At 37.0% G+C, this 17,837-nt stretch overlaps 1 protein-coding gene across 5 annotated transcripts in view; it reads right to left on the reverse strand.

Moving 5' to 3' along the window:
* CEP41 (centrosomal protein 41) overlaps positions 1-17,837 on the reverse strand; it is a 44,093-nt gene that overhangs the window by 14,445 nt on the left and 11,811 nt on the right. For 2 of the 5 annotated variants that reach the window (XM_036909020.2, XM_036909019.2), the window contains one exon: positions 4,049-4,096. In XM_036909020.2, coding sequence (XP_036764915.1) covers positions 4,049-4,088 — 40 coding nt within the window. In that variant the 5' untranslated portion in view covers positions 4,089-4,096. Of the gene's footprint in view, positions 1-1,797; positions 1,996-4,048; positions 4,097-4,631; positions 5,240-6,064; positions 6,470-17,837 lie in introns of those variants that run through there. The other 3 variants (XM_057504764.1, XM_036909021.2, XM_057504766.1) reach the window with 3 other exon arrangements.

The raw sequence follows: 17,837 nt of genomic DNA on the forward strand, positions 1-17,837 counted from the left end.
TGTAGCAGCTGTTATTACCATCTCTTCATTTCCCTCCTTTGCTTTCAGCTGGTAGGAAGGTGAATTTATATGCCCCTCTGTCCTTAGTGACCTTACCCCTTGCCTTTACTTTATCAGTCCACCATTTTCCTGCTACTCTGTTGTCTCTACTTTGCCCACGTGGTATTGCTTGCATTTTTGCAAGCTGCTTTAAACCGTGTTCAGAACAAAGCAGGGATTAAACATCTGCATTTTACAAATGAGGACAGAAACCAGAGAAGCTGAGTTGCCTCAGGTCAAACAGCTGGTGAGACATTTGCACTCTACTATTCTGAAAAATTGTGTTATATTCCTGAAAAGAGAACAATTATATTCCTGAAAAGAGAACAATTATATTCCTGAGGTTATAACATATCCTGGGGACAAAGGACAACACTTTTTTCTCCTGGGGTACAATGCTGGGCGCATGGTATGACTGGGCCTGTTAATCTCTTGTATTAGTTTCTCTTCAACTTCACTTCAATAAAAATCAACCCATTTGGTTCTGCAAGATGAAAAAGTTCTGGAGAGCCATTGTACAACAATGTGAACATGCATGACACTACTGAACTGTACACTTAAAAACTGTTACGCTGGGATATTTTATGTTATGCGTTTTTTACAATTTAAAAAAGATCAATCAAAAACATCAGTATTTATTCAGTGCTACCTTTACAGTTCTGAGTGACAATTCAAATGGGGCTATGGCTGCACTTGTTTATGTTAATAGTTCTTCAAATCATATTAAACAGTTTTTAAAATTTAGCCAATCTTACTGTATCAAGTATCTGTCCCATTGAGGCATGTTAAAAATTAGCTTCCTTACACTTTTCTGAAGATGACTGCCAATTCTGAGGTTTTCTGCATTGAGCTCCCACCGCCCTTACGTTTCACTCATGTTCTAGGCTCTTAAACTGGTGCTGGTGCCTCCTTAAATACTGCCTTATTATTTCAGAACTACTAAAGGTTAGCTGGATAATTACGATAGCTTTCACAGCATAAATGTCTCATAAACCAAGGCTCCTAGCAACAAAGGAAAGGATTAAATGTATTTAAGATTATCTACCTGGTGTTACTAATCATTTCCATGAATTTTCAAAAAAACCGACACAGACCAGATAGTTACTTTAGAGGTTCATGTCAGCCTGGTTTCCATTTCCCTTAGGACTCAGAGTCAGGAAATGATATTACCTTAAAAACTAGCCTTCTGTAAATATATCAAGAGACTTTCTTATAGGGAGTTAAAGCCTCTCTGTTCTAAAAGGTCTTAAGAAGAGCAATTTGGCTAATGCATAAACATTACTTCTAGAAAATTCTTAGAACAGTTTCTTCTGGATACAGTAAGGTAACAAACCTAGATGCAAAGGAGCTTCTAAAACCCACCAGAATGCAGACCCAAATAAGCTGAGCAGAAGCTTTAAAAAGTGCAACTGAGTAACTACAGTATTCCTCTCAATTGACACCAACTTTCCCATCAAGTCATTTGTGTAAATCAAAATGACAATAAACCAACCAATGAAAAGAGTCAACAGCTTTCAAATACTTTGCACTGTGGCATTTATCCATTGATACTCTTTTGGTACAGTTACATAGTTTGAAATACTTCTCCAATGCTTCACATTCTAAGTATAAAATGTACACATTAAAATCCCCTTTGACTAAGTAGAAAATACCTTAAACAAAAAACAGGCCCTGCTATACTGTAATGACTGGCATTTCCAGCATTCTCTCATGAGCACTAGAAGTCCCACTGCACATTTGAGCCTGAACACTACATACCTGGTTCTGGTTTAGAAGAACAGCCGTCACTAGGACTTTCTGACATTATTACTCAGAGATAAAAGATCAAACCAAACGTTTTACAGTAAGTTTAAATTTTTTTAAAAGAATGACTTGGAAAGCTCGGTCAGTCTGTCCTTGCAAGGGCGAACAGAGCTTTAAGAATGGAGCTTCTGCTAGCGTGGCTTCTCCCAAACTCTGTGATGAAGACAAAGAATCCTAGCTTCAGATACGTTATCAAGCTTTGCTTCTCCAGTGAGTGGAGTCTAAGTCTGTCTCTCGAGTTACTGGAAGGACAGAGACCTGACTGTCTAGGGTGTTTCACACTGGGTCCGACTAGTGTCATCTGACCACCAGAAGCCAAGAATAGGCTTTGTAAGTGGTCAATAGACACGGAGTGTCTATTTACTGCAGGCACAGTTGAAAGAATATTCAGATTACAAAGGAATTTTGAGTTTTCAGGGCTCTGTTAACACCTTATTACCAAAGGGAAGTTGGGCTCACAGTGGAAGACAAATCAAAGAAAGTAACAGAACAAGATTGTGATTTCACAGAAAGACATGGCACCTAAGGTAATCTGAGAAAAGTAATGGGTCTAGGGTGTCATGAAGAAAGGCAACATTCTCCTCCCCTTCAACCCAAAAGAACAACTTACAACAGAAAATGGAAAAAGGGAAGGAAATACATTCCAAAATGTAGCTCCAGACCAGAATCTAAAGTAATTCTAGTCAGGGAATCAATACAAAGTGTGTGAAACAAGGTGAGAGGAACCTCCTGTCTTACTAAAAAGGAAGCCCACAAGTTCTAAAGAGGGAAGCAAGCATTTTCAAGGATTCTATTCCAGAGGTCTTTCTTTTTGGGAGATAAGCTCCATTTAAAGTTCAGATATTAAAGAAACCACACTATGCTTTTAAGAAATGTTTTAACAGGGTTTCAGCGATCTCAGTAGAATGGGACATTTTTATGGGACAAATTTTGGTGTGGGCATGGGAGCTTACACTAAGTTACGGATGCAAAGGAGGCGAAAGAAACTACAAACCAAAACAGAATCTGGCCAGCTGGATTGTGCCCGTCCTGGGTACGTTAAGGACGGCAACAATGAAGCACAGGTGAGTAAACGAGATTTTTTTCACAGCTTAAACATTTAACGTACACTTAAAACATATACTTACATAATGTTAAATATAATAGAATGTATAAAATAGAATATAAAATATATAAGAAGGAGAAAAAAGGATTCAGTGACATGACACATTAAAAAACAAGTATCTAGGGCATTAGCCCTTATAGCTGATGATGGCAAATAACAGTCAGCTTAAGGCTGCCCCTGAGTCCACATCTATTGTCTGGGGTTTCTCAATAGTGAAGCAACTCAAAAGGAACAGAAACATCACCATTTAAATTAACAGCCCAGCTGTGAAAAAACAAAGGTTCTGGTAGATTCTGGATTTGCAATATTCTTTTTCCAAAAGATGTGTATTACCAGAGCCAAGTCCTGACCTGTTATCAGTCAGAGTACCTCATTATTACCATTAGGTAAAATACTCTTCTAGCACTGGATTCTCTTACTAATGACATGAGCAAATCCATCTTAGAAAATAGATGTTTCTACTTTAATTCTGGCCTTGATGTGTATGTCTTACATAGTTTTGGACAGAAGCTGAAAAATTATGGTTATGTGCAGGGGCAGTACACTCAATGACTAGTAGTACATCTTTGCAGAAGATAAGGTTTTAAAAAGGTTGTGCGTGAAATAAGATTTTTAATTAAAAGAAAGCAGACTGCAGTGAATTTATAATGCATAACACCACTTTAAGAATGAGCTCTCTCTCACACTTCTAAGTCTTTCATGAATGCTGTCTAATTTATACTCAAAAGAATGTTATGAAATAAAAGAGGTATTATTACTCCTATCTCAAGTATAGAGAAAATAAGAAGATAGGAAAGATTAAGTTCCTTGGAAAAGGTCATGAAGACTGCAGTACAATGAAACTAGAAGCTCGGGTTCTCACTGTCCACCTAGAGCTCATTTGACACTCCAACACTAACATCTCCTATGGGATGTAAGTCGGGCAGAAATCTGCACCCACAGGCCACAATTGTAGCAGCTGCCTTCCACGCACTTGCCAGGCCCAGCTGTCTCCACAGCTCTCCATGCGTGTCAGCTGTAGAGTACAGGGAGAGCGTAACAGCCAGCTTATAGAACAACTACGGGGTTCCGTTATCCGAAGCCATCAACAGTGGTACTCACTTTTTTTAATCTCTTCTAGCTTCTCTATGTATTTAGTCATACTGTTACCTAAAAAGAGAATAAGGATTTTTAGATGTGCTTTTAATGGAAGAAAATGAGTAATCCCGTGAAAACAAAAGGACATACAAGGATCCCCTATGCCTTCCTGTCCTGTTCTTAGGGAATTACAATGGGCAAATGGGCCAGACATAGTAAATAATCTTTTGGGTTATACATCATTACAAGATGAAGCACCAAAGGGAAGTATTTTGGTCAAATGTGTTTAAACTGGGGTGCCCACCCAATAAACATTAAGAAGTCCGAGGCAGTACAGATGATCGCTTTGTATAACTTTTTTTTTCTTCTTCAGTCAAGGTTTTCCTCCTCCTTTTATCCCCCCATAATCTTTCTGTGGGGGAGATATGCAGAGGAGGAGAAAGAAGCAATGATGTTTGAATGTCTAAAATGTGCCGTTGTGGCCACCCCAGCAACCCCTTCCTCTCTGCTTAGCCTCTGTGGTTTCCCTTTCCTGAGCTTGGTCTCACACTATCTATGCTGATGCTGCAGGCTGGACCAGACCACACAGTCTGTAGCTAGTACTCACCATGGGTTTGATTTGCTGAGAAATACCAGCAGATTCCCACCACTGGGGAGAGTCCCCAGCCGTCACGTTTTACAGCCTGGTCTTACAATACTAGGTTCTAGCCAAGGTGGTTTGGAGAGTTTTCATACATTAAAACCAGGCCAGGATCATTCTGGTTTCCAAATGAACTTTAGTTCTCAAGCCAGGGGTGATTATTTTTTAATAGGCATGTTTCAATTTAATTCAATTCAACACAGCAAGTTCTATCTAGCACCTAAAAGATACAGCAAAAAAGGGAAAACATTCAAAATAATTTCTCATTTCTAAAATTGTGCTCCTAACTTTTAAGCCTTCAGAGGAGCTAGTCAGATTCAGTTCCAACTTCAGAGAAAAGGTATACTTCCAATTAATGGCATGAACTGGTTTTTCCGGACTTTTCTGGATTTTTCTTCATGTTTTGGTCAGAAGCAGAGAAAGAAAATCCTTGCTCTAAAACCCAGAATACATTTTCAAAAAACAACTTTTGTCATTTGTTATTATTTAATCTTTACTATGAATTCATCATGACATAAAATTCCACTAAGTTTTTAAAATAATATCTTTCACCTGAAGATACACACTTTCTGGATCAGGGCCAGAAAGCAGGCCTCAGTGAGACTACATCCTTCTAAAAGCTCAGAGGCGTGCTGGCAGTCAGGACTCCTCAGAAGGCCTGAGTCTTCTCCAGACAGACATTGAGAATGTCTCAGGTCTAAACAGCACCAAAGACTAGGTTCTTCAGGCTGGAATTGACCTGAGATGTGACCAGATCTCCACTGGGGAAACGATAAATTCTTCTTGGACACACATCCCTTTTCCCTACAACTCTGAACCTGGGCAGGAACATGCTGGTTGACACAATGGGGGAAGAAGACAGGCCAACAGTGTGGTGGTGAGCGTTCCACAATATTATTCTTAAATGATTTTATGTAACAGCCTTTGGTTTTATGTTCCTGAGACCCCACAGTTGTACATGGCTGACAAGACAGTGAATTTTTTTTCGCTAGGGCAACCTCAGGCAGTCCCATCAGAAAACTGATGTACAAAAAGGTTTACTGACATGACCAGTGACACAGCCAGCTAGTGGCTAGTCAGGATTGGTATTCTCACCCACCTGGTCTCTAATATGGCTCACAAGAACACATTGCTTCTCTAGGTGTGCTGTTTTAAAAACTTGACTTCACTGTGAGGTAAATCTGTAGGAAGTGTCACTTCCCTCACAGTAGCAGGTGGGAACAGTTCATGCTCTAAATTCCCTGAGGCATACTATATATAGAAAACAATAGCCAACCTTATTATATAGTCTTTATTATTAAAACATTGCATTTCTAACCTACAGCAATTTCTACTAACAAAGTGTCTAACGTTGATTTCTCAATCATTAAAATTTTCTGAGTATTTTCACAGAACTTCACCTTTCCATCAGCAGAGCCTCACGACAATCCTGTGAGGTAGGCTGTCACTCCTACTATTTATTTGATTTTTCCCACTAAAGGAGAAGGCAGGGAAACAGTCCTTTGTGGAAGTATACAAACATCTGGCAAAATTAAGAAGAAATCTAAGAGGGCTATTAACACAAGACACTCTCTTCATTACAGACTTTCACTGTCTCCAAATACGGGGAGAAAAGAAAATGGAGGATTTTCTGCATTGTTTCAACTGGGGAAATGAGACATTAGGATGGCTGACTAATCAACACAAAAATCCCTAAAAACTTAGAAAGTATGAAAAGTAGTATTTTACCCCATTTTATATACTGTTTATATCTTAACTAAGCAGCTTATCTTACTGGATCTAATTTCATCTGAAAATAGTTTTTTGACTACCTTTTAACAAGACTAGAAATGAATCAATTCTATAATTAACTTACTTATAAATCATCTTTTTTTATATAAAGGGAGTCTAAAAAACTATCAGTGTAATATGGGTGAATGTTGAAACTACCATGCTACTCATGTGAAACCTTCATAAGATTGTGTATCAATAACGCCTTAATGAAAAAAAAATACTAGCAATACCAGAAGTTCAACTAGAAATCTCAAAAATAAATAAATAAATAAATAAATACATAAACCATCCACCAAAAAAAAAGACTATCAGTGAACCAATTAAAAAAACAAAAACAAATTACACATTACTGCCAGATAAATGTTCCTCGATAAGACTTAGACTAAAAAAAAACCCAAAAACCTGGTGGCTCCCCCTGCTTACCGACGAAAGTTTAAACTCCTTGCTCTAGCGCTGAAGGCGCCACCATCTTACCTCCTTCTTCAATCTTGCCCTAATTACTAAACTTGACAAACTCTGTTAGTCTTTGGTTCTCTAACATGCCACCTTGTCCATGTAATCGTAATAGCTCACCCAGGTGGAAGTGACCGTTCCCTCCTCTGAACTTCTACAGCACTCGGCTTACCACCCACAAGGCATTTGTCATTACACTGCTTTAGTTGTGTGCCAGTCTTATCTATCTTATTATATTAAAAGCCCAAGATTACTCACACACACACCACAGAATACCTTTATCCTTTCCACTGTTCAATGTAGGAGGCACTCAAAAATATTTGCTAAATGAAATATACTCTTAAGATTTACTATCTGAAAAATCCTTATAATGAATTACTTTATAATACAAATAACCTCATCCCCCAATTTGGTTTTCTTATTTTCAGCTATACACAACTTGATTCATATGTATTTACAGTATATATTATGTAAATAAATATATATTGATTTATATACAGCATATATTATGTACTACTTCTATGACCCATGTTGTTTCACGACTCAGGTAACCTAGAAATGTATAAGGTGGTATTTAGTTTCTACTTAAATTCTGAGTTGCAACAAAAGATATATTCAAAAGGTTTTACAAATAGAATCAACAGAGAGACAACCCAACTATATTGTGCTATGCACAATCAATGAACTGAATAACTCATTTGTTAGATTTTTCTCCTTTGTTTTCCTATAATTTAATAACATTTATTTGTACTGAGCCAGTAAGAAAAGCAAGTGATTTTGAGCAGCAATAATCTAAAGTAGGTAAGATTTATAAGGCATGAACTCAGTTGCTAAGAGACAACCCCATTGCTTTATTTTTCTTCAGTATTTCCTTCCTCTATGGAGAAGTTCTTCTGGCTCAGAAGGAGCAGAAAGTGTGAAAAGAGGCACAGTGGTCCTTTGTTAATCTCGATAAGTTATACGATTGTATAGTGCTTTCTGGTTTGTAAAAGGCTGTCACGAACATTTCTTCCTTTGTCATAAGAAACAGAATTAAATACCAAATAAAAATGAAGAGTACCTAGTTGTAATAAGTTTGACTGCTTAAGATCAAGGCTATTCACAGATATTCAGGAAAATTGAAGACTACAGAAGAGAAAAGGAAATGACTAGTTTGTGTGGTGATAAAAGGCGAATTTAAAAAATAAAAATAAGGCTAGAAAAGATTGAGTGGAGAAAGTCTACGGAATTTTAGAAAGCTAAAGAAATGTGAGACAGATTGAACATAGATTGAAATGAGAGGATACTGCAAACAATGAAAGAGTGCAGCAGACTAACAAAGGAAGAGCCCTGTGGTTTGGCAAGTGTCCCTTAATCAGCCTGCGGAGCTGCAGAACAGAAACCTAGACAGGGTGCTTGAGAAAACGCAAGAACCCCGCCGTGGAGACTGAACAAAGCGCCGTCAGGAATTTCATCGGAAGCATAATCCATTCATGGCACAGTCTGGCAATGATGGGGAGCGGGTAAGATACACCCAGGCACCTATGGGACAAAAGAAATATTTGAAGTTCAAAATAATTCTGAAATTTCTAGCCACGGCTATACATCGGTATTTAAGTTTACAGAGCCAGATGTATAGGAAAAAAAAACATCTTCACCCGCGAAGAAGACACCGGTCTTTGAAGAACTCAGTAGAAGGTGATTTGGGTGAAGACAGGAGATACCAGGAAATTCTTAATTTCTTGTGATTAACTTTGAATTGCCCACTGTTTGGTAAGATTAAAGACCCATCTATTTAGCCTAGAAATGAGAAATGCTCACTCATACCTGTGCCTATTCCACCGCTCTGACTGCAGGGCTTAAAAACATACCCCAGAGGGAAGCTCCCTACTCTTGCTTGGGTACCCTTTCCACTTCATGGCATATACACAAGTCATAGTATTTGGACAAAATGCTCGTGTTTAGGCTGCCCCAGGCCCTGACGGCTACCCAAAGGGCTAAAGGGACTGGTATCTTGACACATAACCCATAGGCCCCCGCATTCCAGGTGGCAAATTTTCTCTGAATACACAAGGAGGCAAGTCACAAAAATGCATAGAAAAAAACACTGAAATAAAATCATTCCCTGAAATTAACTGTAAATAACTTCTAAGTATGAAACAACAAAGAAATTGAACACTAGAATAGGATTTCTCTCCCATACTGACTTTAAAATTCTTTGAGTTATAAGCAACGAAGTATACTTTGGCCTTTCCAAAAGCTATTATACGACTAGTTTGGGAGCCTTGTGCTTCCCAAAAGATGAGGTAGATGTACTTTTTTCTACTTTTTCAGTTAAGTACAGCAAAATCCCTGAACAAACCACAGACTGGGAGAAAATACTTGCAAATTATAGGGTCTTGTATGTAGAATACGTAAGAGAACTTTTATAACTCAATAATAATTTTAAAAACACCCAATTAAAGCCCAAGCAGTCATTTGAATAGACATTTCTCTATAGGAGATACACAAATGCCAACAAGCACATAAAAAGGTGCTCAACATCATTAGTCATTAGGAAAATGCAAATCAGAACCACAATGAGATGCTACTTCACACTCTCAAAGATGACTGTAATCAGAATGATGGACAATAACAAGCATCATTGAGGATGTGGAGAAAACAGAGCCCTCCTACATTGCTGGTGGGAATGTAAAGTACTACAGCTGCTTTGAAAAACAGTTTGACAGTTTCTCAAAAAATTAAACAGAGTTCCCACATATGGTCATATGTGACTCCTAGGTATATAACCAAGAGAAATGAAAACATGTGTTCACACAAAAATTTAGGCACTCATGTTTATAGCAGCATTATAGCCAAAAAGTGTAAAACAACCCAAATGTCCATCAACTGATGAGTGATAAACAAAATGTGGAATATCTATACAATTGAATGTTATTTGGCAATGAAAATGAATGAATACTGATACATGCTATGATACAGATGAACCTTGAAAACATTACACTAAGCGAAGGATGCCAGACATAAAAGGCCACATACTATATGACTGTATTTATATGAAACGTTCAGAATAGGAAAACTCATAGATACAGAAAGATTCATGATTACCTGGGACTAGAGAAAGGAAGGAATGGGAAGTGATTGCTATTGGGATTTCTTTATGGGGTGACAAAAGTGTTCTGTCATTAGATAGTGGTGATGGTTTCACAGCCTTGTGAATGTACTAAAAACCTCTGAATCACACACTTTTAGAGAGTGTATTTTATGGTAAGTAAATTATATCTCAATTTAATAAAATAACACACCAATTAGCAAAAAGATTGAATGAAAAAACAAAAAGCCTGGACATCATGTATGAAATATGCATAAGAAGACTCTGATAGGATGGTGAGAAGAAGGCAGACAGGCTAGGGACCTCAGAATTGACCTGATAATTGAGTCATCTGGGTTTTTGTCTGTTTTTTGCCTCATACATCCTAGATTTGGAATTAAAGAAGCCAGCAACCTAGAAATGCCAGTGATAGAAAAAAAAATCCCAGCAAAAGCCTGCTGTCTCCACCCAAAGGACCAGGAAAAGAGCAGCCTAGGGAGACTTCTCTGGAACTGTCAGAAAATAACTGCTTTACTTGCACCAAACACTACCTCACCTGCCAGGAAAGCTCAAGTGGGGAGTCTCAATTTTCATCCTTGCTGGGCTGTGATGAGGTGGCATCAAAATGCCAAAAAGAGAAGAAAGAACATGGGGCTTGAAAAATACTCAATGATACAATGACTGAAAACTCTCCAAATTTGACAAGACACATAAACCTACAGATATATACATATATAGAAACCGAGTGAATTCTAAATTGGGACAGACCAAAGAAATTCACACCAACACACCACAATTGAATTTTGGAAAACTGAAGAAAAAAATTCTCAAAAACATCAAGGGAAAAATGACTCTTCACCTATATGGAAAAATCAGTTCAAGCAACAGCAGATTTCTCATCAGAAATCATGGTGGCCAGAAAGAAGTGGCACAATATTTTTCATGTGCTAAAAGAAAAGAAATGCCAACCCCTAATCCTATATTCAGAGAAAATACCCTTCAGGAACGAAGAAAATCAAGACATTTGTTAGATGAAGGAAACCTAAGAGACTTTGTCACCAGCAAACTTACTCTAAAGAATGGCTAAAGCAAGTTCTCTAATCAGAAAGGAGAAGGTAAAAGAAGGAGCCTTGGAACACCAGGAAAAAAGAAAATATAAAGAAAACAAAAGTACGGGTATATACATTTTTTTCAAGTGTCCATGGAACATATACCAAGACAGATCATATCCTGAGCAAGAAATTAACATCAATACATTAAAAAAACTGGAAATATACAGAATGCTACTCCAACCACAATGGAATCAAACTGGAGATCAATAGCAGAAAGATAACAGGCAAATCTCCAAACACTTATAAATTAAACAACACACTTCTAGATAATCCCTGGGTCAAAGAAGTCTCAAGGGAAATAAAAAAAAGATACACTGAACTGGATGGAAATGAAATTACAACATATCAAAAGTTGTGGGACACAGCTAAAGCCATGCTAAAATTTATAGCACTAACTACACGCATGCATTAACAAAGAGGAAAAGTCTTAAGTCAATAATCTAAGTTCCCACCTCAACAATCTGAAAACAGAAGAACAAAATAAACCAAAGCAGAAGGAAGGAAATAATAAGGAGCAAAAAAAATCAATGGAATTTAAAACATAAAAACCTAACCAAGAGCTCATTCTTTGAAAGGATCAATAAAATGGATAAGCTTATAGCAAAGAAAAAAAGAGAAAAGACACAAACTGGTAACTTCCAATACCAGGAATGAAACAAAGGCCATTATTTCAGACATCAGAAAGACAGTAAGGGAACACTGCAAACAATTCTACACACATAAATTTGAAAACTTGGATGAAGTGCATTAATTCTTTAAAAAAACACAAACTACCACAACTCACCCAATATGAAACACATAATTTGAATATCCCCATAACTATAAAAAAATTGAATTCAAAATTTAAAAACTCTTAAAAAGAAATGTCCCATCGCAGATATTTTACCAGAGAATTCTACCAAATGTTTAAGAAAGAACTAGCACCAACTAATCAATTAACACCAATTGACACCAGGGTTTTTGTTTTGTTATTTGTTCAATCTTTTTTCTAACTGGTGTGTTATTTTATTAAATTGAGATATAATAAAATTTACCCTTTTAAAGTGTACAACTCATAACATACAATCTTTTCCAGAAAACGTAATAGGAGGAAACACTTGCCAACTCGTTTTATGAGGCAAGTATTACTCTGCTATGCAAACTTGACAAAGATGATCCCCAAAATAAAACTACAAACCAATGCACCTCATGAATATAGACACAAAAATCTTTAAAATAATAAACAGAATTCAGCAATATATAACAAGAAGTATATACCATGACTAAGATTCATTTCATGAATGCAATAGCACAGTATTTGAAAATCAATGTAATCAACATTAATGAGTAAAGAAAAAAAATCATATGATTACATCAACTGATGCAGTAAAAGCATTTAATAAAATTCAAGTCATTCATGATTGAAATTCTCAGAAAAACAGGAAAAGGAGGAAACTTCCTCAACCTACACAACTAACATTATACTTGATGAAAGACTGCTTTTCCCCCCAAGATCAGTAAAAAGACAAGGATGTTCACTCTCACCATTCTTATTTCTATATTTTTTATGGCAATAAAGCAATAAAAGGCATACAGACATACAGACAGGAAAGGAAGATAAAACTATTCTCTTTTGTAAATGATATAACTGTCTATATAGAAGAGCCCCAAGGAATATACCAAAAACAAAAATAAAACTCCTTTTGTACCAAATAAGTGAATTTAGCAAAGTCCCCAGATACAAAAAAAAAACATATAAAAATAAGCTGTATTTCTACATACTAGCAATGAACACATGGACACCAAAATTAAGAACACAATGCCATTTACAATTTATTTAAAAAATGAAATATTTAGATATAAATCTAACATAACACATACAGGACATACATGCTGAAAAATATATGCTGCTGATGAAAGAAACCGAAGATGATCTAAATAGATGGAAAGGCATACAGTAGTCCTACACTATCTTCAGGGAATATGTTCCAAGACCCCCAGTGGATGCCTGCAACCATGGAGCACTGAACCCTGTATTTACTATGTTTTTTCCCATACATACATCCCTATTATGGAGTTTAATTTATAAGTTAGGCACAGTAAGAGATTAGCAGCAATAACTAATAATATAACAATATACTATAATAAAAGTTATGTGAATGTGGTGTCCCCCTCTCAAATATCTTATTGTACTGTACTCACCCTTCTTGTGATGTGACATGATAAAGCACCTATGCGATGAGACAAAGTGAGCTGAATGATGCAGGCACTGTGACAGTGTTAGGTTACTACTGCTGAAGGGCCCCCACCCATAAGATGGCAAACTTCCTGCTTCTCTTCCGGGTCCTTGGTTCCCGCCGGCGCCACCCGAGGCCCAATCACCCCTCACCAACCCCCAATCCCAGCACCTAGCCAATAGCCACCAGCCCCGTAGAAGTGACACCTCAATCAGCTCATGCCCCTTCCTATATAACCCAGCACCTTTCCCTAATAAAGCGGAATTCTCCGATGAATTGCTGCTGTGTGTCGCTCCTACCTTTCAACTGCCCTTCTGATGATGTGTCAGAAGGAGGATCATCTGCTTCTGGACAACAGTTGACTGCGGGTAACTTAAATGGCAGAAAGCAAAACCGTGGATAAGAAGCCACCACTGTACTATATTAATGGATTGGGAGACTCAAGACTCAACTTAGTAAAGATGCCAGTTCTCCCTCACTTGGCATACAGGTTTAATGCAACTCCTATTTAAATCACAGCAATAATTTTTTGTAAATGCAAATAAGATTATTCTAAAATTTACATGGAAAGGAAAAGGAACTAAACAGCTAAAGTAATTTTGTAAAGAAAAATAAAATGAGAGTCATCATTCTAACCAATATTAAGTATCTAATTTACTATATAGCTTCAGTAATCAAGATTTTGAGGTACTGGCAGAAGGACAGGTATATAGAACCATGGAACAGAATAGGGAACCCAGAAATAGATCCACATAAACATGCTCAACTGATTTTTAACAAAAGTGAACATGCAATTCAATGGTGGAAAGGTAACCTTTTTAACAAATGGTACCAGAGGAATTGGACATCCATAAGCAAAATGTTAATCTTTACCTAAATTGAACATCTTACACAGAAATTAACACAAAATTTATCATGAACTTAGATGTAAAACCTATAACTGTAAAATTTTTAGAAAAAAAACATGACAGAAAATCTCTGGGATCTAGGCTAGGCAAAGAGTTCTTAGACTTGACAGACAGCAAAAGCATGATTCATAAAAGAAAAGACTAATAAACTGAACCTCACCAAAATTAAAGACTTTTGCTCTTTGAAAGATTCTGTTAGGAGGATGAAAAGACAAGCTACAGACTAGGAAAAACTATTTGTGGACCGCATACCCAACAAAGGACTAGTAGCTAGAATATGTAAGAAATACTCAGAACTCAACAGTTAAAAAGCAAACAATCTAATTAGAACACAGACAAAACACATGAACAGACACTTCACTTGAATAAGATACAGAGATGGCAAATAAGCACACAAAGAAACGTTCAATGTCACTAGCCATTAGGGAAAAGCAAATTAAAATAGCAGTGATATACCACTACACATCTATCAGAATGGCTAAAATAAAAAATGGTGACACCACCAAATGCTGGTGAGGATGAGGAGAAACTGGATTACTCATACATTGCTGGTGGGAATGGAAAATAGTCTAGCCACTCTGGAAAAGTTTGGCAGTTTCTTGAAAAAATTCAAATGCAATGACCATACAAGCCAGAAACTGCACTCTGTTCACTTATCCCAGATAAATGAACTTATATTCACACAGAAATCAGTACAAAGTTTATAGCACCTTCATTGTAACTGGCAGAAAGTGGAAACAATTCAGATGCCCTTCAACAGTTACATGGTTAAACTGTGGTACATGCATACCATGGAATACTACTCAGTAATACAAGGGAATAAACTCCTGATACATGCAACAATCTGAATGAATCTCCAAAGAATTATGCTGAGTGAAAAAGTCCACCCAAACAGTTACATGCTGTATGGTTTTATTTATAGAGCATTTGAGAAATGACAAAATTACACAAATGGAGAACAGATTAGTGGTTGTTAAGGGCTAAGGAGGGGGAGACGGTGGAGTGGATGTGGCTTTAAGGTACAATGTGAGGGACCCCTGTGATGGAAATGTTCTGTACCTAGACTGTATGTATCAATGTCAATATCATGGTTAAGATGTTACCATGGAAACTGGGTAAAGGGTGCACAGAATCTCTCTGTATTATTTCTTACAGTTCCATGTGAATCTATAATTACCTCAAAATAAAAAGTTTAATTAGCAAAAACACTAGTTTAAAATCTCAGGATATAAAAGGATAGTGGTAATTACTATAAAAATAGATATAATTATCTCAATTTCAGAAAGATTGAAATTAACTTCAGGCACCATTATCAAGGCAAATTTTGGTTATGAATTGACAAACTGAAGAGAAAGAAACAGGTTTTCATTCACAAATCCCAATTCAATTTTGGGGGGTGGGTATGGAGGTGAATATGAAGACATAGATAAATCTATATATCTGAAATAACTCTCGGCTCTTAAGATTGTTGATTTTAAGAAGTTTCAAAAAAGATGCATTCCTTTATAGTAGTCTTCAGAACATTACCTGGATTCCTCAGAAAAAATATGGCATTTACAATCAAAGTGCTTAGCTCACAGAATAGCTTATTCCGGAAGGGTGGGTCACAGTTACAGTGAGAGGAGAGACAAGAGATGGAGGAATTCAAGGGATATGTGGTAGAAGAAATGAGGCTGGGGAAATACTGGGACAGCTTTCACACCAGGTCTCCAAAACCAACCTCCTCACCTTGCAGATAAATCCTAGAGTTCTACTTCTTTTATTGAACAAGTAAATCACATAATCTCTGTACCATAATTTCCTCCTCAAAAAGAGAACAATTTCACCTCCCATCAAGCAGGAGATCTGCAAGGACAAATACAAATACCTGTACAGCATGGAAATGTTCAAAAGAAAGGTCCCCCAAAATAATATCTGCAAATGTGGTTCACTTAAACATTTAATTTAAGGCTATTTAATAGGAGGAAATATGCATAATGAAGATAATGAGTCTGAAGGAGATTGGAGAAAGAGAAAGACAAAACAAAGAAGACTTAAAGTCAACATCTCAGTTTATTTTCTCCATTGACTTGAGATTACTGGTGAAAAATCCAGCATTGCTAAAGGCCTGCAGTACCTCAGTCCAGTAATAAAGCCATCTTAGTAGGAAACATTTTCTGTGGCGTATTTTAAAAAGGGAAAAAAACTAAACAGATAACTAGTATCTCATAAGACTTAAATCCACAAGGGGCCTGATGAGTGGTCTTTGTCACGACACTGAAAAATTTATGAGCATGGAACTAAGCAGTAATGCATTTTATTTTTTTGATATCATTAATACACAACTACATGGGCAACGTGGTTACTAGACTCCCCCCATTATCAAGTCCCCACCACATACCCCATTATAGTCACTGTCCATCAGCATAGTAAGATGCTATAGAGTCACTACTTGTCTTCTCTGTGCTATACTGCCTTCCCGTGCTCTCCCCCTACATTATGTCTGCTAATCGTAATGCCCCTTATTCCCTTTCTCCCTCCCTTCCCACCCACTCTCCCTTTCCCTTTGGTAACTGTTAGTCCATTCTTGGGTTCTGTGAGTCTGCTGCTGTTTTGTTCCTTCAGTTTTTGCTTTGTTCTTATACTCCACAGATGAGTGAAATCATTTGATACTTGTCTTTCTCCACCTGGCTTATTTCATTGAGCATAATACCCTCTAGCTCCATCCATGTTGTTGCAAATGGTAGGATTTGTTTTCTTCTTATGGCTGAATAATATTCCATTGTGTATATGTACCACATCTTCTTTATCCATTCATCTACTGATGGACACTTAGGTTGCTTCCATTTCTTGGCTATTGTAAATAGTGCTGCAATAAACATAGAGGTGAATATGTCTTTTTGAAATTGGGCTCCTGCATTCTTAGGGTAAATTACTAGGAGTGGAATTCCTGGGTCAAATGGTATTTCTATTTTGAGTTTTTTGAGGAACCTCTATACTGCTTTCCACAATGGTTGAACTAGTTTACATTCCCAACCAGAAGTGTAGGAGGGTTCCCCTTTCTCTACATCCTCACCAACATTTGTTGTTGTTTGTCTTTTGGATGTTGGCCATCCTAACTGGTGTGAGGTGATATCTTGTTGTGGTTTTAATTTGCATTTCTCTGATGATTAGCAATGTATGATTAGCGATGTGGAGCATCTTTTTATGTGCCTGTTAGTCATCTGAATTTCTTCTCTGGAGAAGTGTCTGTTCAGATCCTATGCCCATTTTTTAATTGGATTATTTGCTTTTTGTTTACTGAGGCATGTGAGCCCTTTATATATTTTGGATGTCAACCCCTTATCAGATATGTCATTTATGAATATATTCTCAGTAATGCACTTTTAAGTTTCATTTTACCTGAATTGCAGCATTAATTTAATTTTGCCTGGTATTTTAGTTACTCATTTATGTTTGTCTGCCTCTACTTGAATCTAAGCTCTTTGACTGCAAAAATCACAAGTGACATTCACCTTTATAGATCCTCTAGTCCATAACTTTGCATGTAATTGCCACTCTACGAATACTGAATTGAACAAATGTGTCCCAGTATAATTACTCTCCATTTAAAGGGATATACTAAAGGTGTTCCAAGTTAGACACTGACCTCCTGATACTTA

The sequence above is a fragment of the Manis pentadactyla genome, chromosome 7, assembly GCF_030020395.1.
Source record: "Manis pentadactyla isolate mManPen7 chromosome 7, mManPen7.hap1, whole genome shotgun sequence".
Classification (NCBI taxonomy): domain Eukaryota; kingdom Metazoa; phylum Chordata; class Mammalia; order Pholidota; family Manidae; genus Manis; species Manis pentadactyla.